Raw genomic sequence first — 24376 nt, forward strand, 5'->3', positions numbered from 1 at the left:
TCCTCAAGACTGCACTGGTACAGTAGCCCAGACCGGCCTTCTGGTTCAAATTAGCAGAACAAAACCACTCCAACCTAACAAGTATAAATTAAGGAAATTCCTAAGCAGTGACAGAGATTACCCCGTTCGTATGAGGAATCCAAAGCTGTCGAAATCAAAATTTAAGACCTGGTGTTGGCCAAATGTGGTGGTGATGCTGAGGAAAAAAAAAAAGGTCAAGGAGTGCTGCAGTCGCCGAAGTCACCGAAGACTTCCTCCGCTGTCTCCCGCTCTCTCGCATCTTTGCACCCAGAGTGCCAGAGTTCTTAAATAAATCAACGTGACTGTTTGAAGAAAAAAAAAAAAAAAGCTTCATAAAACACCAATGTGTGAAACCGCTTAAAAAACAGAACAAAAAAGAAAACGCTTTTCTACTTATTTCAGCAGCTGCGACCAATAAAAAAAAAAAAGAAAAAAAAAGGCACCTCCAAGAGGTTGACCTCAGAGTTCACCACATCAGCAGGAGGGGCTGCATGGGGGGATCAGAGCAGAAGCGAGAGCTATGACACCGTGTGCGAGAGTGCGTTTTCCTCCTTCGCACTTCTGTACGGGGAGCCGCAGCCGGAGAAAGTGTGGGCTATAAAGTCGCGGTAAATGTTTGCCCTTGAAAAACAGCTCTGCTTGTCCCTCAACCTCTCTCCGGCTCTTTCGTTCTCTCTCTCTCTCTCTCTCTCTTCACCTTAAGAAGCATAAAGTCGAACGCAGGTGGACGGAAGAGAAGTGAGAATGTAGAGACGCCGTAAAAATTTCACGGAGATGAACTGCGACATTTGTTCGCCTGTGTCTCTTCACTTCCAGAAAGTTCCGTCGGCTTCAAATCAATAGTTCTTCTTCTTTTTGTTTTTTTTTTTTTAAACATTTTTAGGCACTTTTAATCAACATTTCTCTTCCTGCTTTTTTTTTTTTTTTTTTTTAAATCTCTTTTCTCCGTTTTATCTTTTTTATATATATAAGGATTAAAAGTGCCTGATGAGAAAACAAGGTGCGAAATTATTTTTTCAAAGGGGGCCCCAATAAAAACCATATGACACCCCAGGCTGAACTGCTTAATTACAAAGGGATGAAAATCCACACTACATCTGGCGAGATCATTGCCCCCATAATGCTGATAGATTTACAGCTCCCAGTCCTAACCCTGGACTCCGGCGCACAGCAATTAGGCTGTACATAAGACGCTTCACTGGGCGTTCGTCTCAGCAGGGGAGGCTGGGTTTGACTTTTTCAGCTCGGTGCTGCTGAGCAGAAGATATTCAGGAAACCCCCTGATTGTAGTGCGAGATCCATCTACAGGGGTATCAAACTCAAATCCGAGCATTATTCCGAGCCGCCGAATGGCTATAATATAAGTCTATTCATATTTTTAAACATAGTAGCTATTCTAGCGATTAACATAGTTACATCGCAGCTCCAGGGTGCCTGGTTTGATCCTGAGTTTCACATGTTCTCCTGCACGGTATCTGCACGGGTTTCTTCTGAGTTTCTGGATCTACGTTATGCACGCATTAGTCCAAGGTGATAACGTTACTTAAACTGATTCTTCAAAGACATTTAAAAAAAAAAAAATGTTAAATATATCTATTTCCAAATATCACAACTGAAGATACATAACGTTAAGAAAGACCTTTAAGAAGAACTCATACAGGCTTATTTCCGCTTAGAACGTACATGCTTCTCGAATCTCTCTCGGCTTCGTACTCCATCAATTTTTCCTTTTTTGAACATTTCGTAGCTCTCTACATTGGGTTTTATATTTCGGGATTTGGAGTCAATCGTTGAATCACACTAAAGGACAACACCTGACGTGTTTATGAATCCATTTTTACATCCAACCCAGCAGATAGGAGTCGATTTTAACCAGGGTGTCAGCACTGCGAGATACAAGCCCACGCGACGTGCCCGGTCGCTATGCTATGAGTCTTTGCACGTTGTGCAGTTTCAATATTATTATTATTGACATGTTTGCACGGGTCTAATGAAACAAAGCATTGACCCCTGCGGTCTTGAAAGATGACCCCGACGCCAATGCGCCAATGGAGTCAGGAACCTCTTTGCTTTGTGTTCGGCTTTACACTTTGTCATGAACGCAGAAAGCAGATCGGGAAAGTTTCTGCTGCCGTTCGTTTATTTTTACAGGTCCAGAAGAATGTGAATGGGCTGTGCGTTCAGCTCCTGAAACCGATCCTGTTGTGACGAACTCGTAAAAACGAGCCTCGGGGTCCAAAGGGGAAAGAGTGAGTGAGTGAGTGAGGTCCACAGCCTCATTTTCTGGCCTGGATTTATCAGTCCCCGGACTCTTCCGTGCGTCCAAAACCCTAACAGTACACACACACACCTATACATACGTTCTGCCCCTCTTCCCTTCACTGAGCACCATGAGGAGAACAGCGCCGAGGCCAAGGCCACTCAAAAACCGTTAATATGTCTGCTTGGGTGCTGATGTATTGACGCCAATGAGCTAGTGAGTCGGCCATCCCTCGCTCGCTGTCTCCCTCTCTTTCTGTCTCTTCAAAGGGACATTATTTACCAACCAACCGGTGACTCTGTTTCCACGGTGACCGGCTCTCAACCAATAAGGCAGTGACCCGGGACTTCCGTTCTACCACTCAGTCAAGTCCTCTGTTTTAATTTGCCTTCAAAATTTGAATGACAAATACGAGCAAAGGCAACACTAAATCCTAGAGCACAGCAGACCTGATTAAACATGGCACTTATCAGGAATTTGTCGAGCACGAAAACAATCATGCAATCATACAGTTAAGAGAGAACAAATACGCATTACAAGGAGAAGGGAGTACTTTGTCACTGGTCAGTCAGGACTGATTCGTCCCCGTTAAAAGTCAAAAAAAAGACGAGCATCTGGTCAGAACGAGAAGGTGAAACGAGGCAACTGACAAAAACAACATTGTTTGTTTGTTCTATTTTCACTAAGGCTAGCTCCTCTGTTTATCCTTTGTAAGGTGTTTGATGAGACGCAGATCTACCGTCGAGCGAATAAATTAGCCGACACGTAAACAACTCCGAAGCAAGTCACGAGGAAAACATGATGAGGGATAGATGGAAGAGGAAAGGAAGGGGAAAGGAAGCAGAAGAGAGAAGAGTCAGAGCAAGGGGGGAAAAAAAAAGGGGCTGAGGGAAAATTTGGCAGTGGAGAATGTTTAGTTTTTCAGGCTTGTTGGATTAAAGATATTTAACCTTAAGTAGAGCATAGCACGGGACCACCCAGCCACGCTGCCTCGTTTTGTGGCATGTGACGGGTAGCTGTCTTGTTTATTAATTTTCTAGGACAAGGAGGAGAAAATGGTGAGACGGTTTCATTCAGACACAGGGAATGCACGGTAAAAATAGACGCGTTTACGTCAGTTGCCTCCTAGTTCAACTTCCTAACCCCTACACACACACACACACAATAGTTTTTCATAGTGTGTTGATTATGCGGCTGATAACAAAATCCATGGCAACGTTCCTGGAAAACGGGGGGGGCTGGGGGGGCTAGTTACAAAGTAAACAAAACACAATTTAGCTATTAACACAACACACAATAATGTACTCTCTTTATATATAACAGGTCAGCCTCTTTATCTTAGTATACCCCATTCCAAATATCTTCCCTCTTTGTGCTTATTTTCGCAATCCTACCAAACAGATGGCTTAACTGGAGAACTTGAGTGTGCCTGGTTGGCTGCTGGTATACACACACACACACACACACACACACACACACACAGAGAAGGAAAGATGTACTGCTAACCATTAGCAGGACCCAAGCAGCTGAGCAGCCATGGGTCGCCGGCTAGCCTTTTCCAATGTGGGAGCCGCAAAGAGTTGTGAAATTGCACCAGACTGCCACAGATATGCAGCCTTGAGCCCTCCCTTTCTGCTACCGACCAATGCCGAGCTTATCCACACCCACTCAATCTGTGACTGGAAGCCTCCCTGGCCAATCCTTGGACCTGGTTTATGGAGAAAGCCATCCTCTGTTTGGCTTATTGGAACTCTGGAGTTCAGCGCCCACCAGGCAGAAAGGGGCAGATGAGGTTCAGAGGTGACGTGGAGGGTCACGGGTCGCGCTAGTCGAGGTCTTGTCATGAACTTAAACACCATTTGAGCAAGCCTACATAACATCCATGCAAACATTTCTAGAGAGAAAAATCTTTTTATATGATCATTTCAAGGAAAAACAAAAGCATCCGTGCTGTACAAGGTGGTAGGACTACTATGTCTTTAACAGTGATGGGGGGGGGGAAAGGAGGAGGGGGGTTTGAGCAGGATGTCTGAGTGGTGGCGGTGTGGACACAGCACAAGTGCTTTATTAGCGCTGTACTACCAGTAAATCAGAGCTCGGCTCTTCCTGGAAGAGGAGCAACCTTTTTTGCCCACTGAGCACTATTACTGAACAATCACAGGCTAGCCATGATAATTAGGAGAGTATCTCCATCTAAACGTCTCTCTGCCTCATTCTATCGCTCTCAGACCTGACGCCTGCCCTCCTACACACACACACACCCCTCCACCCCGACCCCTCCACCCCCCCACCCTGCCCTCTCTCCATCTCTACTCCTGACTGATGTCTGGAGGGCTAGCTTGTACAGTTGGGGTGTGTCTCTTTCGTTCTCTCTTTCTCCTCACGACAGAAATGCACCACTTCAACGCCATTCGATGATTAAAAAAAAACAAAACAAACGACGACATATCTGGAGTCCGATTAACGGGAGGGTTGGGATGTTACCGAGAGCCACGTTAATGTGTTTCCTTGTGGTGGCTATGGTTAATTCCTTCCCCTGCATCACTGTCTGTTTTGTTTTACCGTGTTTTTCCTCTGTTCTCATTGAGCACTGAAGTTTTCCCCTCTGCACCGCTAAGCCGCTCCAGTTGGATTGCACTGGAGGGGAAAATAAGAAAAGGGAAGCCTGTCCAAAAAAATGCCGGCACTCTGTGGCTGGACTTGGTGGGCCGGACTGTATTAGCAGAGCCGATGTATGACAGAATGTGATCTATTTGCACAAGCTTGGGCCAGCGGTAGTGGCTGAATGTGTGCTTGTGTGCACATGTGAGTTTGTGTAGATCCTTGTGCATTTAATAGAGCGAGACCAGGCAAAAATATATAAATAAATAAATAAATAAATAAATAAAAGACACCGGAGGAGGGGAGGTAGTGTACGAGGGGTTTCTTGGGTAAAGATTCCCTACGTGATAGTGACGGCACTTTCTTCCTCTCTTTCCACGGCCAAGAGGCATCTGGAGTGGATTTTGTGCGAGCAGACACCGAGGAACATGATTACATTCAGTTAACTGCGGCCTAAACTGATTATGCATGTGCCAAGCTAATGGACTACATTTGCAAGAGGAAAAATAACATCCAATCAATCTCAATTACTGCAGATAGCACTGGCCCCCGAGACGAGGAAGGTAGCCAGCTAACCCCCGTGCTCCTCCTGCTCCCCTGAAAGGTCTGACTGGAAGCTCACGCCCGGCCCCAGCTCGCCCCGGCTACACCCAGGTTGTCTGGACGAGTCCAGACTCATGTCTAACTCGAGTAAAACTCCCTCATCTACATGATCTACACAACCATTTACACAAAGTGCACATCACTAAAATGTACGTTTCTCGAGTTTACGACTTTTTTTTTTGTTCCCCTCGGAGTAGTTCCAGAAAGAGTTTTCGCTCAGTACTCCTGTTTGCAAGAACCAACCATCCACAGCGCAAGCTATTTTAAAAATGCAAAGGTATTTAAGCCAGACGTTGTATTAGTGATTGCTGTGATTAATTGCTGTAGTAATTGGTCTGGTAATTACTCGACCACTTAAGTGGATTTACTTAAATATAAGAGTACTTCAGATACTTGAAGACACTTTTACTGTATAATGTTCTCTACTGGAGACTTCACAAATGCTCAGCATCATGGAACTCCTGTTGTCGACAATTCTTGATGTTGTGAGGTTGCAAATTAAGATATAGAATAGTTTATAACAAGGCATCACGTTGTTGCCTCACGGCTCCAGGGTCCCAGGTTTGACCCTGAGCTCGGGCCTAATGTCTGTGCAGACTTTCGCATGTCCTCCCATATCCATATCTTCCCATCTCCCAGAAAGAAATGCCAAATTGCATGTGTGCACGGTGCCATACACTGGACTGGCATCCCATCCAAGCAGGGTAAAGTGCTTACTGAAGATGAACGCATCAGTGAATAGCTCGTGACTAAAATTTTTTCTAAAAAGACCTCAATAGTCTGGCAATAAAAAGAAACGTTTTTTAATTATACGCCTAGACTTGGGTAGGACTGGACAATATGATGACATAATACTGATAACGTGATAAATTACGGTAAGTCACGGTACACTTTTCCGAGATATCCAAGGAACCGTGATATCTTTTTCCAACATTAAAACAAGGACAATTACAATTATCTACAAATTGTTCAAGTTTGGCTCTTTTTTTTTTTTAATTTTAAGCAATTTATTTTTGTAGACATACAAAGTATTGTCATTTTTTTTAAAAAAATCATTCCTTAAACGCAGATTTTCAGCAAACCGGTATATTGTAATACGTTTCATGTATTGTAGAACTGTATTTCAAGTATCGTGATATGATATTTTCTTCATATTGGCACCCCTCTAGGTTTGTGTATATTGTGGTGATTTGGCTGAGGGGCTGGAACATTAGTGGACTTCCACTCTCAGCTCTGGAAAGAGTGAGGAAAAAGTCTAAAGACTAAACTGTAGTAAACTGTAAATTAACCTTCGTTTTGTTGTGCGTCCATCTGCAAGTGCTTATCAAGTGACCGTCATGACATCATGCTGACCACTACAAAACCGCCAGCAAGCAGGAACTCGTACAGAGTCAGGGAAGGTGAAAGTTCACCGAGTGTAAAAAGAAAAAAAGAAAAAAAAAAGACAGACTGACAGAGAGGTAAAACGGAACGACCTGATCTCATCCCTGGACCGGGCTCTATGGTGGTCCATGTGGTTAGAACAACTTGCCCGAGCTTTCCATGGGCTTTCAGAACATTCCAATATGTGGAGTGGTGGGAGGAGGCATATTTTTAGAAAGGCCTAATATGGGCTGCATACCACAGACTCTCAAATTATCCCATCCAGCTTAGCCCTCAGTTTAAACCTTCCTTTTTAATTCCAGTAATTACAGGCTCCAATTTATATGGAGCCATGCACACAAAGGGACTGTTTAATGCAAACCAGTTTGATTTGGGTGAAGTGTCCCAAAGATCTCCCACATCTAACAGCCTGTTTATGCTGACTTGATTTATGTTCTCTCCAAAAAGTCCAAAAATATTACGCTTTTTTTGCATCAGGTTTCAGTTTCCCTCCTCACAGACAGAAACCAGCCACTCTGGCCGGGAACCATTATGCTTGGACCGTCAGTGCCTACCGCCATCGCCATTAAGCCAATGGGACATGAAGTCTGTGATGCCGCGGAGTGGCGTGTCACCTCGATATCCTTATGTACTCGTTTAAAAAGAAACACGCATTTACATGTCATGTAGTGCTGAAACGACTCGTTAAGTTGTGAAACTCTCTATTAGCAGGCGAGATGATGTGGATGTTGCTCTATTTACTTTTCGGATCCTCGGAGTTCTCTGGGTTAAGCAAGTGTTTTAAGTACCTCAGAGCTTGATGTGTGGAACATCTTTAAGCCTCCAATTAAAGAGAGGTGGGCTCAACATATCTCAGTTGCCGACATGCTCCGCATAGGGAGATGAGACAGAGATGTGGCTATGCCTCTAAACTGATCTTCAAAAAAAAAAAACGTAATTACATGAGCCCTTGAGTGAAGATTAATGCCAATTCCAAACATACCAAGTGGGTTGGAGTAGTAATTTGCATAGCCAGGTACTGAAGTCAAGCTTAACCTGGTTCACTAGGTCAAAAATCGTGCCTGGAGCAAAATAAGACAGGCTAATCATGTGGCTCATGTTACATATTTGAGTTGTTGAGGAATTTGTCAATATCCTGACTACATGTCCAGGCGTGAACAGGGTGAGGCGATCGGACAGCCTTTCCTAAAGGTCCTGAGGGTTCTGTGAGCTAGGCCCTGCCTTTGATGGTCAACGAAGTTGCTTTCTCAGCACTGCCGTCGAGTATTATCCCCTTGGGCCAGGGTTATGACTGACCTGCGAGCTCCATTTCACACCTTCACACTTAATGGGGTGCTGAGAAACAATTTCTCTCTGTTAGTGAGCTGGATGCTGTTGTGCTGTAGAGAGCTCATAGACAGGAAGCCTGCAATAAAGCCATCAGTGGACTGGAAGGAACCCATTCATAAAGAACCAGCATCTCTCTGACAGAGCAGATGGAGTGTTGGCTGTTATTCCAAATTATTCTGTTTTACCACAGCTTTCTAATTTGATTAAAGCCTGCCATAAAAGACAATCTGTTTTCGCAAATGCTTTTGGGTGACGGTTGTTCTGGTGCAGTGACACTTGGTAAAAAAAAAAAAAAAAGGTGCAATGCTCTTGGAAAAGTTAAACGAATAAAACCGGATAATACGTCATGTTTGTTTTCGGTCATTTACTTTCCAAGAGTGTAACACTTAAAAACCCTTTGTGCCTTTGTGTAAATAAAGGCAAATTACGGGAGAGAGGGAAGAGTGCGCCGTGATCTCGGAGGGAGCATCTGAGAACGACGGTATGTAAATATCTCCGAGAATGTTTGGGGGAGTAACCGAGGATCTGTTTAAGTCTGTGAGGAATGGTGAGGAAAAGGGACAGATAAAGAGGGGAAGGAAAAAGAGAAGTCCCTGTGCGCTATGATGCCAGTTTGGGTTAACCACGCTGAGAGCCTGGGCTGCAGACACACAGGATAGGTGCCTAAGTGGATTCAGGTCTGTTAGATTTATAGCCATTTGTTCAGAGAGTGTTCATCCATTGGCTATTATGGAATGATTAGAGGAGAAGGTGAAGCTCCAACTCTGGAGAAAATCAATACAGCTGTCGAGAACGATCCTGCCTTTCCCGCTCCGAGGAGTATTAGCACCGAACCCTTCTCTCTCTCCTCGCTCACTTCACACTTCTTCATCCTCTCTACTGCCAATTTCACCCTCTGTCCTGCATCCCACCCTGCTGACCTGCCATGTCCTTCTGCCTCTAAGGACTCCTGCCGTTTCTGTCTGCGCTGTCTAGGCTTCGTAACACACCATGGTCGCATCACCCACCGCATGAGTACAGTTAGTACTGTAGTGGTGGTAGATTCTTGCTAGTTCAATGCTAGTTCAAGGCTACACAACTGGAATAATCACTCACCTTGTAGAGCTTGAGGCTGGCCTCATGGCGCGAATTTACAGTGTGCATGCGCAGCTTCTCCAGGCTGTTGGTGTAGTAGTCGCAGGCGTTGCACTTGAGGTGAACTGGGTTCCCGATGGCCACGCATTTTAGGCGCCACTCGTTACCCTTACCGCCCTCCTTAATGTGGGCCACCAGCTGGTACTTCTGCACATGCTTGTCAGTCTTGCAGTGCAGCTGGAAGTTGGCCTTCAGCTGTGTAGTGTAACGGCACAGCTTGCACTGGTGCGAGTCGCCCACCACGGCTTTCCACTCGTCCTCAGGCAGTGTGCGCTCGGCGCCCATGTGCAAGCCCAGCATGTCAAGGTTGTCGGTGGTGAACCGGTTGCACACGGCGCACTGGAAGAGCTTCAGCGATGGGTCAGTGGTCTGCGACAGGCTCTCACCCAGGGTCATCAGCTCCTCGGATACCAGCTGCCCTCCGCCCAGACGTACATCCATGGGAATGTCCCCTCCTACTGAAGGCGCAGCATAGAAAGACAGGCATCGGTTTTAATCATTTGTTTTAGCACACATACAGCATCGCTCCATGATCTTACACATTCATCTGTTTATTTTTTTTTTTTAGTTTCCTAAGCTGTAATAAATGGCGCATTTTAGTTTGCCTGGATGTCCTGGGGAAACGGACACAGTGCTCAGCCTTTTAACAAACAGACAAGTTTGTCCATACTGTCAAAGGGGATTTGCTTTGCAGTCCCCTGGAGACTAATGTGCAATGGTATATTTACACACTTCATTTATTTAAACCTAAAACATTCCTTTCATCGGAGACAACATAAGAGAGTAAAAGAAAGAGAAAGAAAGAAAGTCTGACTTCTCTAGCAAGGACCAGGGACAGATATAGATTTATGCAAAACTTTGTTTGGACTTTCACAGCGCATCATTTCCATAGACGATGAAGCTAGAGTAAAAAAAAAAAAAAGAAAAGTTTTTCTATCATTACAGGAGAGGTCACGAGTTGCTTAGCCGGCTTTACTGTAAATCAGATATATCCCTGTTGTTTGAGGAATTTTAATATAAAATGTGCATTTCTACTCCAGATCACCAAATCGACAGGGGATCCCTTTCTGGAGCTCCTGACTGGTTATATGAGGTGTAGGAGATGAGACAAAAGCTCTAAATAATCAACAACAGAGTTACAAACATGACAAAGCAATCGGGTGGTGTGGAAGAAGATGCGTTGTTTAAAAAAAAAAAAGAGGACAAATCAGGAGCGGTCTGGCTTTACTCACTGATCTTTAATCTATCACTGCCTAGACCGAGCACACTAGCTGACCCTGCCTGGCTTTACACTAAATTAATTCCAGCAGTCTCTTTTTTTTTATTATTTATTGCTGCAGGACGCAGCCTTTTTCCTCGGATTTTCCTCTATTACCTGCACTTTTAAAGCATGGCGAGGAAGACCTCTGCAAAACCCCCCAGAAATCCTTCACAGATCCACCATTTGGGGTGTCTCTGTAGGTCATCTGACTCATACATGCCAACGCTCGATTCCCATGTTTCTCTCCTGTCTCTGTTTTCCTTAACTCTGTTTTTTTTTTATTCACATCTAGTAAACAATTCCATCTTCAAATAGCCTCCTGTGTATGAATCAGTTCTTATAATTATCTCTGTGGTTTTGCATCTGGTTTGTGAAACAAAATGGTCCAAGATCATAAGTATTTCTTTACTAAGTTGGCAGGACGGTATGTTGATAAATTTCATTTAGAGTTTAATTTAAGGAACGGCACTGACTCACTCTCTCTCTCTCTTTCTCTCTCATGTTCTCACTCTCTCTCTCTCGCTCGTTAGCTTAGGTTGTTAGGATAAGGGCTATAAAAGACAACAAGAGGGGCCCGTGAGATTATTTGAGATTACGATTTGTCATCCCTTGGGGGACAAAACAAAAGAAATATTATAAAAAGAGGAAAACTGTCATCTTTTGCTGCGATTTTCTCAAACCTGATCTAATTTATAAGCAGGAGAAAGAGTGTAAGAAGGAGAAAATGAAATAGACAAGCCTGTGCAGACAGTGAGGTTGCAGCTGGCACACCAAAGCCTCGGCTTCACCGCTGCATTACCCATTTTCCTTCATTTCTTTTACCAAAATAAAATTTACAGCTGCAATTATAAGTGAGGGGGAGGAAAGGAGGTGAGTCGGGTTGGTTAGGACAGCGATAGTTTGGGAATAACGACAAGAAAAATGCTGACGTGCACAAGGAAGTTTGTGAACCAAGCGGCAGAGCTGCCTGGCCTGCCCATTCATACTGACTTTTAATTTGTGTGTGTGTGTGTGTGTGTGTGTGTGTGTTTGGGGGATTTCCCAGGAACAGTGGCCTGACTAACACAATGGACGCTACTAGCAGGTTGAGGCTCATATGTTAGGAAGATGTATGCTCTCTCCTCTGTTTTCTATGTGTGATTGTGTGAAATATATCGACTCTCAGAGATACAGTGTCCTTTCCCTTTACACCTAAGCGCAGTAAATAATACTGTCTGATGCCTATAACACCTGTTTTGAAGCATCAACCTTCACACAAACCTACACAAAAGGTCCAGACTAGAGTCGTGTTTCCTCAAGCTTTGCGTGTTAGAAACCGCTCTCTCACTCTTGAGTTATGGTGATATCCTGTTCTTTCAGGAAAGGAACATAGTGAAGGATTTCCTTTTTTTGCTTGCATCATAGTCTATGCCAGTTCAGTTACATGTCACCTACAGAAAATAGCTCTCTCTCTTTCAATGGCAAGCTTTCATAGACAAGGAATGAGCTCAGAGCATAGGGTAGTGAATATTTATCTTTACTTTAGGTAGCGTGGCCTTTCTGGTATTTTTCAATCATAAACCATTTCTTTTCACTGTCATATTTAAAGACGTATCGTATAAGTCATTTAGATCATAAGTGCATTAATGTGACCTTTCTATGTTATGAATCAGATTATTTCAAATAACCGCTTTTTTAATTATACAAAGAGCAAATAAAAAGCAATAAAGGAGCAGGCTTCTCCATGAAAGCAAGAGCCATGCTACTCACCTAGTGCCGGGGCCAAGGAAGCCATATTAGGGTCCAGATGGAATCCTCCTAGCAAGAATTGGGCTTCAGCCCCTGTAGGATCCATCTTCAGGCCTGGAGGCAGGCTCATGTTTTGGGTTAGGTAGTACTGGTAAAGCTCTGCCTCAGAGGGCGAGTGCATGGCCCCCAGGCCCAGACGGCCATGTTGCATCTGTGTGACATTCTGCTGAAGCAGCATCATGTTGTGCATGTGCTTTTCACTAGTCATGTGGATGCGTAGGTTGCGAGCCACATTGGTCTCATAGTCACACACCTCACAGCGCCAAGTGGGTTTGCTCTTGGGCTTGGTGGGTGAAGGAGCTCCACAAGGCCCAGCTATGTGAGTGGACGACTGTGCCGGATGGTGGTGGTGGCTTGGGTGGTGACTGCTGGCCTGGGTGGCTGATGGAACGGACACCACACCGCCAGGTGTATGCCCGAACACCTGCTCACTGGCCGTGGGGATGGAACCTCCATTCTGCAGGGTCTGCATGTTGTTGAGATGCTTATCCGACTGCATGTGGATGCTCAGATTGCCCTTTGTGGTGGTGGAGTAATTGCAGACCTCACAACGGAAAGGCTTGTAGCCACAGGTGTAGCTCTCACCCCGAGCCAGGCGTGGATGGCTCTGTCCACTGCTGCAGTACACACAGGAGTTCCCAGAGTCTGGGTGCTTCTCCTTCATGTGGGCCTCCAGGGTCTGCTGGTACTTGTAATGCCAGTTGCACTTGGGACATTTCAGAGTCTTGCAAGAGTTGCGTGAATGCATCATCGTCATATGGCCACCCAAGGAGCGCGATGAGCCCAGAACAGTGTCACATTTAGGGCACTCAACCCCATTTCCTCCACTGGCCCCAGCCCCATGGTTCTGGGTGCACTCACCCACCCCAGTAATGTCGCAGGTTCCTGCATGCTGGGAATTGGGGTGGGAGTGTGGTGAAGGATGTGGATGGTGGTGATGATGGTGGAGGTGGTGCAGGTGGGCACCACTGTCATCATCTCCCTCTGCCAGGCATTCATTTGGTTCAGGAGCTGTGGCACTATCTTGATTGGCACTTTCATCAGCGGCGGTGTTGGAGGCAAGAGGGGAGGAAGTCCCCGCTGAGGAGCATGCAGCTCCATCCTCCTCACCTCCTCTTCTGGTGGCTACCGCCATTGCCATGGGGACAGTTTGCCCCTGGCAGTTAAAGCTCAGTGGGAGCTCTGAAGACCTCCCTCCACCATCTGCAGCCATTCCCTCTTCTGATCCCCTGACAGAAGAAGAGCACATGGAAGTTGGGACTTTGCTGTTGAGTGTGGGGCTGGCTGCAGAGGGACATGCAGAAGGCTGAAGAGCGCTACTAGGCATTAATAAAGGAGATTTGGAAATACTTTGGTTTGAGACAGCTGGTTCCCCGACATGTCCACCACCACCACTACTGCTACTGCCACCACAGGCCACCGCAGTGCCATCATCCTCCACTTCATCCTCATCTTCTTCTAAGAGAAGTTCATCCTCATCCTCAGAGGCCACCTCCTCACCATGAATTAGAGTTTTGCTTTCACAAGGCTCCATGTCTCCATCCTCCCCTCTCTGTGTTCCCTCTTTTCCCACAGGTCCCTCTATTCTCCCTCCCTGAGCCTTGGGCAGGGTAATGGAGTCTTTGGCAGGACCTGGGGTTGAGGTAAGAGATGGTCGCTTGGGACTTCCAAGGCCTCCCAGGGTGAGTAGGGCTTGTTGCTGGAGACCAGAATCAGAGTCTTTGTTGAGAAGGCCTTCGCCTCCTCCACTATTGCTCCCTGCCTCTAAATGGACTCCACTGAATGTGCCAAAGAAGCTCTGGCCTGAGTTCATGGGTACTAGGTTGGGTGGCGAAGGACAGCTCTTGTTTTTTGGTTCCAGGAAGCTAATTAGGGGCTCTTTGTCTTTCCCGATGCCCTGTATAATGGCAGATGCGTGCTTGTGGCCCAAAAGCCTACGCTCATCCTCACACAAGGTCATGCGATGATCATGGACAGCATGAGTGGCGAAGGAGCGAGCATAACCAAAGGACAGTTTGCAGAGAAAACACATGAGAATGGGCTTGCCTTTACCGTAAAGGGCTAGCCCATCAAATTTAGAGAAATCCACATTGTTGGGAACATCTTTGGATACACAAGATTTCTTGGCAGACCCGTCGCTGTTTAGATAATCCTTGTTGCTTTTGTGCCGCACATCAAAAACGCGGAAACTGTGCAGTAGAGGACTGTGGCCTGCTGGGGTTGAGGTATTGGGGAAACCTTGGTCTGAGGAGCCAAACCACTTTCCAAAAGATGAGGCTATGTGGAATGTGTTGATGATCTGAGGGTAAACTGATGTGGAGGTTCCGGCAGGTTCCCCTGGTTTACCACCACCAGAGAGAAAATTTGAGGGAAGCAAACTAGATGTCATGCCCCCATCACTTTGGATCAGCTGGCTTAGGCTTTCCACAATGTAAGCTGAGCCATCAGGCTGGTAGACAATTTCCCCAGCTAGGTTTTCCACATCGCTGCTCTCTTCTTCCTCTTCTTCCTCTCCTTCTTCACTCCCACTTTCCATAGCATCCCTCCGCTGGATGGGCTGCTGCCGCATCAGAGTGGGCATGCCCCCTCCTACTGGAGCTATTGGTATGCCGGGGAAGGGCTGCAAACTCGGAAAACAGTTGTCAATCTCCATATCGTCCAAGTCCTCCAAGTCTTCGTCGTCCTCTCCACAGCTCCCTGCCTCCTGCTCCTCCTCCAACCCCTCTCGTCTGGGGTGCAGTTGGCTGCCGGTGGAGCTGTCACTGGTAGCTTGGGACAGGGTCCGTGTTTGCTGCTGCTGTTGCTTCTGTTCTCTCACAACCTCACGAGGCGTGCTGGGGCTCTGAAGCTGAGCTGAGAGAGACAGGGGATCCAAGGAAGGGGGGTGGTTACTGGAAGTGACCTGTGCACTAGGGCGATCGTTCCAGGGTTGAGGAGGCTGCTGCTGAGGCTGCTGGGAGGTGGTAGAAGAGCTGAGCCCATCGTCTGTCCCAGAAACCACGGGAGACTCACAGCTTTCCATGCTGATGCCTACATGAGGCGTTCATCGCATCCAGGCCTGAATGAAAAACACAGAAAGGAGAGAGATATGGTTAAAAAAAAATACTGAATTAAGGAGAATTATAAACCTATATAAAAGCACAGAACAAAAGAAATGGCTCCTTTCATGCTTCAATTACATTGTTCCTAATCAAGCCAAGTCCCAACTTTCTAATACTAAACATTCAATGACATTCAGTTACAAAGAGCCCTGATAAACTGAAAATGCTATGTATAGAGCTGTGAACAGGCTTGATGTATAGTGCATTAGATGAGAGACAAAAGCGCAAGATCTAATAGTGGAAAATGACAGAGTGCTCATTACGGTAGATTAGGTACTTAAATACAATACCTCAGACATGCATTAATAAGCCAGCTCAGATGGCTCTTCCTGTCATATCAGCAAGTTACCATCTTTTATCTTCATCTTCCAAACAACACTCAGAGTCTACCATATTCCAGATTCCCACATACATCCGGTTTTAATTAACGCTCAGTCTGAGAAACAGTAACAGAATAACTTAATGGATAAAGAAGCTCCATTGTGCTGCTAATTAGACTCAGTAAAACCAGCCATCAGCACATGATCCATCTCCCACACCCAGAGAGAGTGAGCTGAGATTTATCAGCCAGAATGGTGAAGAACCTCCACAACACGGAAACAAATTAAAATAAAAAATAAATGATTAATCAACCATTATTAGCTCTTGATTACTCCTAAGCTTAAAATCAGCCAAAAAAAGTACCACACACAACTGTTATATGTGAATAAGATTTTATTGAATATTCAAAAAATATTCATAGGTTATGCTATGAAACTTTAGCTATCAGAAACAGATGTTAGATTTTAATAGATTTATTCGAGTTATCTAGTATGGCAAAGAAGCCCCAAACTTGTTTAGCTAAATTTGTTAGCATAAAAAAAAAAAATCAACAATATACTAACAGTACACGCTGTGTAAACTTTCCTTAAAAGCACTAAACACAACTTGTAAGATAAACTCACTAATTCAAATGCAAAATGTTGAACAATTTTGTATTTGTTGGTTACAAGGTTAAACAGAATTGCAAAAACACACACTGACAGGAAACGGCTTAATGACATGGATAGCGTATGCATTTTCTGGTACGTCTTCGTATGCCAGTCTATATACATTTTGAAAAATGTGGGCAAAAGGCAATAAATCTGGTGACCTCGGCTGGAGTGAAACCCCCAGATGCAGCTGTGTTTAGAGCTGGCCTGCAATATGCTGGTTTAAACACTCCAGCAATCCTCCATCTCTTCCATAACAAATGGGAGCTGTACACTCAGGGGGCTTGGGTTTGCCTGGAGCGCAAGAGAGGCTCAAGAGCCACAGGCCGCAATTTAGAGTGGGCCGGGGACATGAAATGATAGTGAGAGATAGTGCTGAGCTAATAATTTTATTAAAGGGATAGAGGCAGCATTGATTAAAGGGGGCAAGCAGACTGAAACCAATAAATCTGGCATGCCCTTTCACCCCCCCTGTGCTGAATATTATATGAGCAAACTTTCCCGGCAGCATGCTAACCGCCATGTCCTGCCTGATTAGCACATTTGCTGCACGCACTTGATTTATTTACTTATTTACTTAGGGATGCAAATTTCAGCACTGATCAGACACTGTGTCTGCAGCCACCGTCCCCCCTCCCCCCCATACATATTAAACAACACAGGGCTTGGCTAGGGAGATTGATAATGTCTGACTCCCTCTTCATGAATATCTGATGAAAATGTACTCCAACTCGTCACCCACCACCACCTTCAAACCCCCAGATAGATATGCATAAGCCACACACAATAGCCTGTAATCCCCCCCCCCCCAACGAAAATGAATTGTAGTGTTTATATCTGGTCAGCTTTATATATCCCATATATTTAATTTCACTCCACCACATACTAGGTAAAACTTCTTTAACTGAATAAAACTGCTTTATTTTATTTTTTTTTTTAGGTAAATACAAGATCACTGTCAGCCATTTTGAAGATCTCCAATGCCAACCATTTTACTAAACTGATCAAATTTCTCTCCTTGGACTATACATCCAGACCACTCTGAACCACTTGAACCAGTCTGAATCTGTCCATCACCTACACAATCCAAACCTGAACATCTAAGACCTCGTACACCAACCAGGATTGGATGTTAAAATGCAGAAAGTCTAATTCAATAACCTGGTCTGGTATGTACAATAGGATTGTCTGGAGTCTGCCAGTCGCAGACGGGTGCTCCAATATAATGCTGTTTGCCCGTTCAAGTACTGCTTCCTCTGTGACACCTGTTTAAAGCGGTGGAAGCTTTAAATCTCTGATGAGAGCCCGGGCAGATCGACCGAGGAATCCTACACTATGAATTACGGTAATTCCCGAGCATTCCACACTGCCATACCTTTGCACTACGATTATTCCGTAGATCACTGTTCTGCTAAAGAATTGATGGTGCATTCTCAACTGTTCCCCCCATTCCATCCCTACTCAGAAGAAATCTAAGAACAAAAGGCTTTCCAAACCACTTTGAAAGCACTAAAAGTGATAATCAAGCAGAAGAAACAACTAAGTTGTGGGTACAATGATCTGTCCAGGGAGGCGTTTTCCCCTCTGATAAGAGGGAACATAGCAATCTTTGCTCTTACAGGATCAAAACAGGCTACATTTTTTAGACAATACATCCAGTCAGAAGCACGGTCAGATCTGTGAGAATATCCATTCCAACTGCGCCTGGGCAAAGTATATCTATCAAGTCCTGAAAGAAAGTAAAAAGACTGGACTTTTCAGATCTTTGCATGTCTCTCGTCCAGCCTAGAGAAGCAGATAAAAGCTTTGCCAAGTAAAAGCCCAGAACCTAATGAACACTGTCAGAGAGTGAGTCTGGTTGTCATTTGGAGAGGATGGAAAATGAGATAAGTTTTTATTTATGGGACCTTTCATTAGGCGGGATTTACCGGCTGAGCGAGAGGCGAATTAAAGGCTAAGCAGCCATCTGATTATAAGCATGCTCATTCACCTGCCTAGGGGCTGAGCCTCCAGGGGCCAAGCCCTGGCACCCTCCGTGCTCTCATGGGGAATTAACACACACTCGGCCCCAGCTGGAAACCACTTACAGGGTGCAGCCCTGAATCTCCGCCCCAACCTGCCTTCCCCGAGCAGCTGTCCTACAGCTTTTGTTTCAGCGCTCTTGCTCCAAAGCACTATTTTCCAGTGGTCTGAGGCAGAGCTCGTGCTCCAGATCTAGCCATCACATTGGCTGGCCACAGCAGAGTTAGGGTGCTTATCGAAAAATCAATGTCATGAATGCTAAGAAAGTTCCAGGAAGACATGGAAAGGAAAGGATAGGCTTCTATTGATAAAGCAGATGAGCCCTTTGATGCTCCGCTGGGGTTCGGTACGTGTTCGGTAGTGCAGCAGGCATGGTCTCCTTCAAGTCGAGCTCCTTCAGGGTCTGCTAAGCTCAGACCAATTACTGACATGCATGTAGAAATACAGCTACCTCCTTAACCTTAAGTCCACTCTAACGGTCAAGAAGACGTCCTGAAGGCCTGGATCCTTGGTTGTACTCCTGACCTGTTATGTTAAAGGTCTCCGTGTTGAGGATACAGAACTTGGATCGTCCAGATTTATGTAAAAATCGATGTTCTACTTGACAAATGCAGGATACACATAGTTAAAACGAAGTATAGCTCCAGCTCGAGGGCTCAAAATCTTCTTTAAGAAGGCGCATGCCACGTGCTGACTTCTCCTCGTACACACTTAATAACCATGGTCTAATATCTAATCTTAAATCTAGCCATTTCTTTAGGAATCGGCACGAAAATAGCCTACTTGCTAAACGACTGCGAGAGAACACTCTTATAATTCATCTGCACTGTGGCTAGCGCTGGGGCTTTACGCAATAAAATCCACTCAATATCCAGATCATTAATATAAGGTAAACAGAGTACACTGAACTGAACTGTTCCTTCCTTCCTCCAGCCTCGTCTTTCTCCTTGAGTGTTTAATGTAGACGCAGGAAAAAGATTCGGTGCCGCCGCTGCCGCCGCCGCTTCAGGAGGAAAGAAAGTCACCTCAGGTCGATGGCACTCAGGCTGTAAACACGGTTTCCCGTAAAATCAATGATCTTCAGTTCTAGCTATCAGTCTGAGCTACAGAAATAGCAGTGGCTGTGACGAGGCTGGCGCTGGGGAGAGGTGGAGGGAGAGAAGGAGGAGAGGAGTGGAGAGGAAAGGAGTGTGCCTGCGAGTACATTAGGGATGAGATAGCACAGCTATGTGTAGAATGCTGCCACTTCTACAGATATCGCTTCACTGAGCGTACACTTACACCAACCAAAAGCTGTCTCTGTAAAGACAAGACTACATTTCCCATAGTGCACCTGTCTCACAACACTGTCTAGAATTCTGGCACTGTTTTATTAATTCCGATATCAGGTTACTCCTCCGTGGCGTACTGTAACATTCGCAAACGTTAGATTTTTCCGTCCTAGGACGTGAAACGCGATCGTCGTGATCCGTGTAGCAAAACAACACATGGCATAACCTGGCAAGGCCTGAAAACGCTTGTGTGCCAATGCAGAGCTTTGACACTGCACTAGCTTCTTGCTAACAAGAAATGGATTTGTCGTTTCCACGCCGCGAGAGCGGGGACGGGTTCAAAAACAGCCGAGGTAGGTGGGGGGGGGGGGTTTTACACGTCGAGGCAGAGTGTCTCCTCACTTTTGGAGAGTGAGATAGAAACAGCCTCTTCGGTGTAATTAGAAGCAGTTAATTAGCTGTGGGTTAATTACTCAGATTGAGAGAAAGCGAGAGAAAGAAAGCAAGAGCTGGTAGGGTGACGAGGCACGAGGAAAGCGGCGAGCGCTCAGCAGGAAGCTCCCCGTCTCCTGCCAATTAGCGAGCAGCATGGGGGGCCTGGCGGAGGAGCAAGGTTGGGGAGTACAAATGAGGCACGAGCTCGAATTAGCTCCCTCACAGCCTGCAGAATTAATATCGTACTCAGCATCCGCCATTTAAAAATGCATTCCATTACAGATTCACAGCGTTGTTTTTTTTTTTTTTTTGCTAAGCGATGCCTTATGCCCGAAAGCGACTTTCCTTTTTTGCAAAATTTACACCAAGTGACCTTGGTGAATACAGAGCTTGAAAAGGCACGTCAAAAAAAACAAAACAAAACAAAAAAACACTTCTCGTTACCCTCTCTACTTTCAGCGTTCATTTAGATAAACGATTTCTACACAAAGCGTTGCCGGGATAAACATATTGATGTATAATCAGAGATGGGTGATCAGGCTGGCATGCATGCAGAGCGCTCACAGCATGCGCCAGGACACAGCTGGAGACCGCACGAGTGTGTGGCCGACTGTGTTTGTGATGTTTGCGATGCGTCTATGTGTTGAGGCATGATTAAAACCAGGAAGAAACATCCATTGTGTACTTGGTAAATGGTCGGCACTTATAGAGCGCTTTTTTAACCTTCTACAAGGCGCTTTACACTGGTTCTCATTCACACACACACTCACACACCAATGGTAGCAGAGCTGCCATGCAAGGTGCCAACTTGCCATCGGGAGCAACTCGGGTTTCAGTGTCTTACCCAAGGACACTTCGGCATGTGGAGTCACGCGGGCCGGGAATCGAACCCGACGCCAACCCTACGATTAGCGGACAACCCGCTCTACCACCGGATCCACAGCCGCTCGTAGTTCTACAACTTATACAGAAAATCGACATCCATGCCGTGCATCCCATCAAAGATAATTAGACGTCGTAATCTGGTACTGAATGATACTGGAGTGAAACACTGGATCTGATTTGGCACACACACAGAACGGCCAGACTGGTTCAAGCTGACGGAGTCGTTATGGTAACTCAAATGACCACTCGTTACAACTGTGGAGAGTTGAAAAAACGTCACAGAAACCCATCTCATCTCCTAACTTACAGTTGGGTTATTTCTGTACACCTTTGTTGAAAAGTTAGCAGGTGTGTGTGTGTGTGTGTGTGTGTGTGTGCGTGTGTTCTACCAACGAGCTTACACATTCATTAATTGTAATATCTTTTCTATAAATAGCTCAGCGAAGCGTCTCCTGAGAGAGAAAGCGAGAAAGTGAAATATGCAGACTGCAAAGGTTGGTTCTCGCAATTTTTTCTCCAGTGATGTTACTCCAGGTCAGCCTCAGCTGACTCGTAAACAAAGGACATCAATTAAAAAAAACCAAGGCGGAATCACAGTTTCTCTTCATGTAATCTCTGTAACGACAGGGACGGAGAATTGTTATACAAAATAATAATAGAGAGTTCCTCTGCAGTGAAGTTTAGACTGCGCACTCATTTCTGCCTCGCTCTCTCACTCTCGCGCTGATGCTCTCTCGCTCTCTATCCCTAGCTACTCTGCAGTTAAGGCAAGCCGACCGCAAACACTGTTGTTAAAATGATCAATACCATTGAAATATTAAACCTTAAGAAGCCGCATTATTGATTGCAAGGCCTATGATAAAACTGTTTATTATCATAATCGCTAAAGCTTCATGTGGGCGTTCTAGAGAGGGACTCGGAGAGCTGTGCCCGGTGCCACCGGCTGAATTTCCCCTGCACCTCCATTCCCTCACTCTCGCTCTCGCTCTCTCTCTCCTTTCTCCATCCAAACTCCATGTTCCTACTAGAACAACTTTTCACGCAGAACAACTTTTTTTTTTTTTTTTAACAAACATGCATGTTTGCCCAAAGGACAGAAATGGATGAGTACATGGATGAAAAGATCTTGCTTAGGGATAAGGGTTGGGCGGGCCAAATCCGAAAACAAATCCCGAGCACCACCCCCCCACCCTCCCCCTCCCTCCCGCCATCCTCCCCTCCTCCTCCATTTTTTTCAATAATCAGAAAAACAAATACCTCAGTAATGACCCAAGCCTGCACCTGGTAAAACACAGCCAAGAGGAGTAAGAGCACCTGGAATTAGCCGAATTATCCAGGAAGCATGTTCTTAAAGAAGCAGGTACCTGCTATAACTGTTAACCTGTTATATATATATATATATAAAAAAAAAACTATGTCCTCGGGCAAACACTAACACATTGTGAGAATGTAGGTGTGGGCATGTCATAACACAAAAGAGGACAAGTTTAACAGTTGACTTAAGAGGACGTGGCAACGAATACAGAATGCACAGCTACTCCATTAAACTTGTGGCGACGAGTCCACCGGAAGAGGCAGGAATGAAGGAAAACCACCTGTAAGGGCGTTCGGTGCCACTCACAGCACAGACCTGTCTGCGTTCTGTCTGGCAGCAGAAAAGCTGAGAAATCTGCTGTTTTGTTGAGCGTTTAATCCTGAAGAGGGAGATGAGATCCCTCGAGAGGAGTCCGAGAGACAGCAGTCGCAGCCTTACAACCGGGAGAAAGAGTGTAGCGTGATGGAGCGGGTGGACAACTGTGAGTTTGGATGAGTATACACGTACTGTGCAGAAGTATTCACCCCAACCCCTTGTAATTTTCCATATTTTGTCGTGTTATAACCTGAATGTACACAAATTCAGCCATAATTTTGAAACGGAGTACTGAAAAGTCAACATAGCTTGCAAAATTATACAATATTTTGTATACCTCCACAATTAGAAGTCACCATCAGCTTCGTCCAGGTTATTACTCGGCAGGCATGTCGCCCGCAAACGATACGTTTTCACCCCGATGCTCTAACTATATTGTAGGCTCTTTGTTGCAAATTTGGTTCACTAGAACATTTTTTACTAGTTGGATTCATTAGCAGACATCCCAGCTCTCCCGGAATTTACGGGAGTCTCCCGAATCTAGATAGAGGCTCTCTGACAATATCCCGGAAATCGATTTATTTTTTTGCGAGCGAGCAAGACACCAGAGAATTTCTAATAGTAGACGGGTGACTTGGGGGTTCTTGCAGGCAGGGATGTCTGTATTGGCACACAATGATATTAATGATAATCCTTTCTGAATCCGGAACACGCAGGTATTTGGATGGAAACACTGTCAAAACGGAGCAGAAATCCAGCGCAAAGGTGTTATACTGTACTGCTAGCATAACACACAGTCACCTCATGGAGAAACATGCTAATATCGTTTACAGGTGATGCTAGGATGCTAGGAAATAGCTCGTAGCTGAAACACTGTCCGACAAATTGCTTATCACTTTCTTTCTTTTTTTTTTTTTTTTCGGGTGGCACAAACTCTAAAAACGTCAATAATCCCAAACTCGTTTGTTTCTCTTAGCCTGAATGAATGCGCTTAACTAGCAGACCAGCTCAGTATATGTTATCACATTAGCTCTCGCTAAACGCTACCACATTTTAGCTTAGTCAGTTTCCGGGCTGTGGGCAGCACACTGGATCTTTTACCTGCCCAATAATAAATTAAAAATGATTTGTCCACCCCTGATATCCACATGCAAAGGATTCTATTGCGGATTATAATCATTTAACAATCGTTCTTGTGCCGGAGGAAGAAAAAGAAAAGACGGCGAGAGACGGATGCCTGAAACCCGACTGTGACCCGGGCACTAATTCCTTATTCTAGAGCGCAGATATCCTGGATAAATGATTAGTGGCTTTCCTTTGAAGACTGTCGACTTTTCACTCTCTACCAGACATTTGCTAAAGTCATTAATGACAAAGACTTGTGGAGGGGAAAAAAGGGGCGAAAATCTTTCTGGTACACAAATACTTCTTTTTATGAGCCCTGGCCTGAATTCCTCCCTGCTTAGTTGAAACCCTTATCCTGGGAAAGAACTGTGCAGCGCTTTAAAAGATAAACCTCGAGGGACGACGGCTGCTTTCTGCTGCTCTGTTTCAGCCTTGTTTAAAGAATTACGGAGCGTTAATAAAGTAAAGGGAATGATGCGGCATGTGCAGGAAAACAGGGACGTAAACATGGAGCTGTGATGCTGTTAAAAAAAAAAGAACGAAAGAAAGAAAAAGA

At 45.3% G+C, this 24376-nt stretch overlaps 1 protein-coding gene across 4 annotated transcripts in view; it reads right to left on the reverse strand.

The window, feature by feature from the left end:
• Positions 1-24376, reverse strand: part of zfhx3b (zinc finger homeobox 3b) — a 157556-nt gene that overhangs the window by 81768 nt on the left and 51412 nt on the right. For 2 of the 4 annotated variants that reach the window (XM_053634739.1, XM_053634740.1), the window contains 2 exons: positions 12342-15438; positions 9293-9789 (listed from right to left, as the gene is read on the reverse strand). In XM_053634739.1, the coding sequence (XP_053490714.1) occupies positions 9293-9789; positions 12342-15402 (3558 nt within the window). In that variant the 5' untranslated portion in view covers positions 15403-15438. Of the gene's footprint in view, positions 1-9292; positions 9790-12341; positions 15439-19388; positions 19452-24376 lie in introns of those variants that run through there. The other 2 variants (XM_053634741.1, XM_053634742.1) reach the window with 2 other exon arrangements.

The sequence above is a fragment of the Ictalurus furcatus genome, chromosome 10 (assembly GCF_023375685.1).
Source record: "Ictalurus furcatus strain D&B chromosome 10, Billie_1.0, whole genome shotgun sequence".
Classification (NCBI taxonomy): Eukaryota; Metazoa; Chordata; class Actinopteri; order Siluriformes; family Ictaluridae; genus Ictalurus; species Ictalurus furcatus.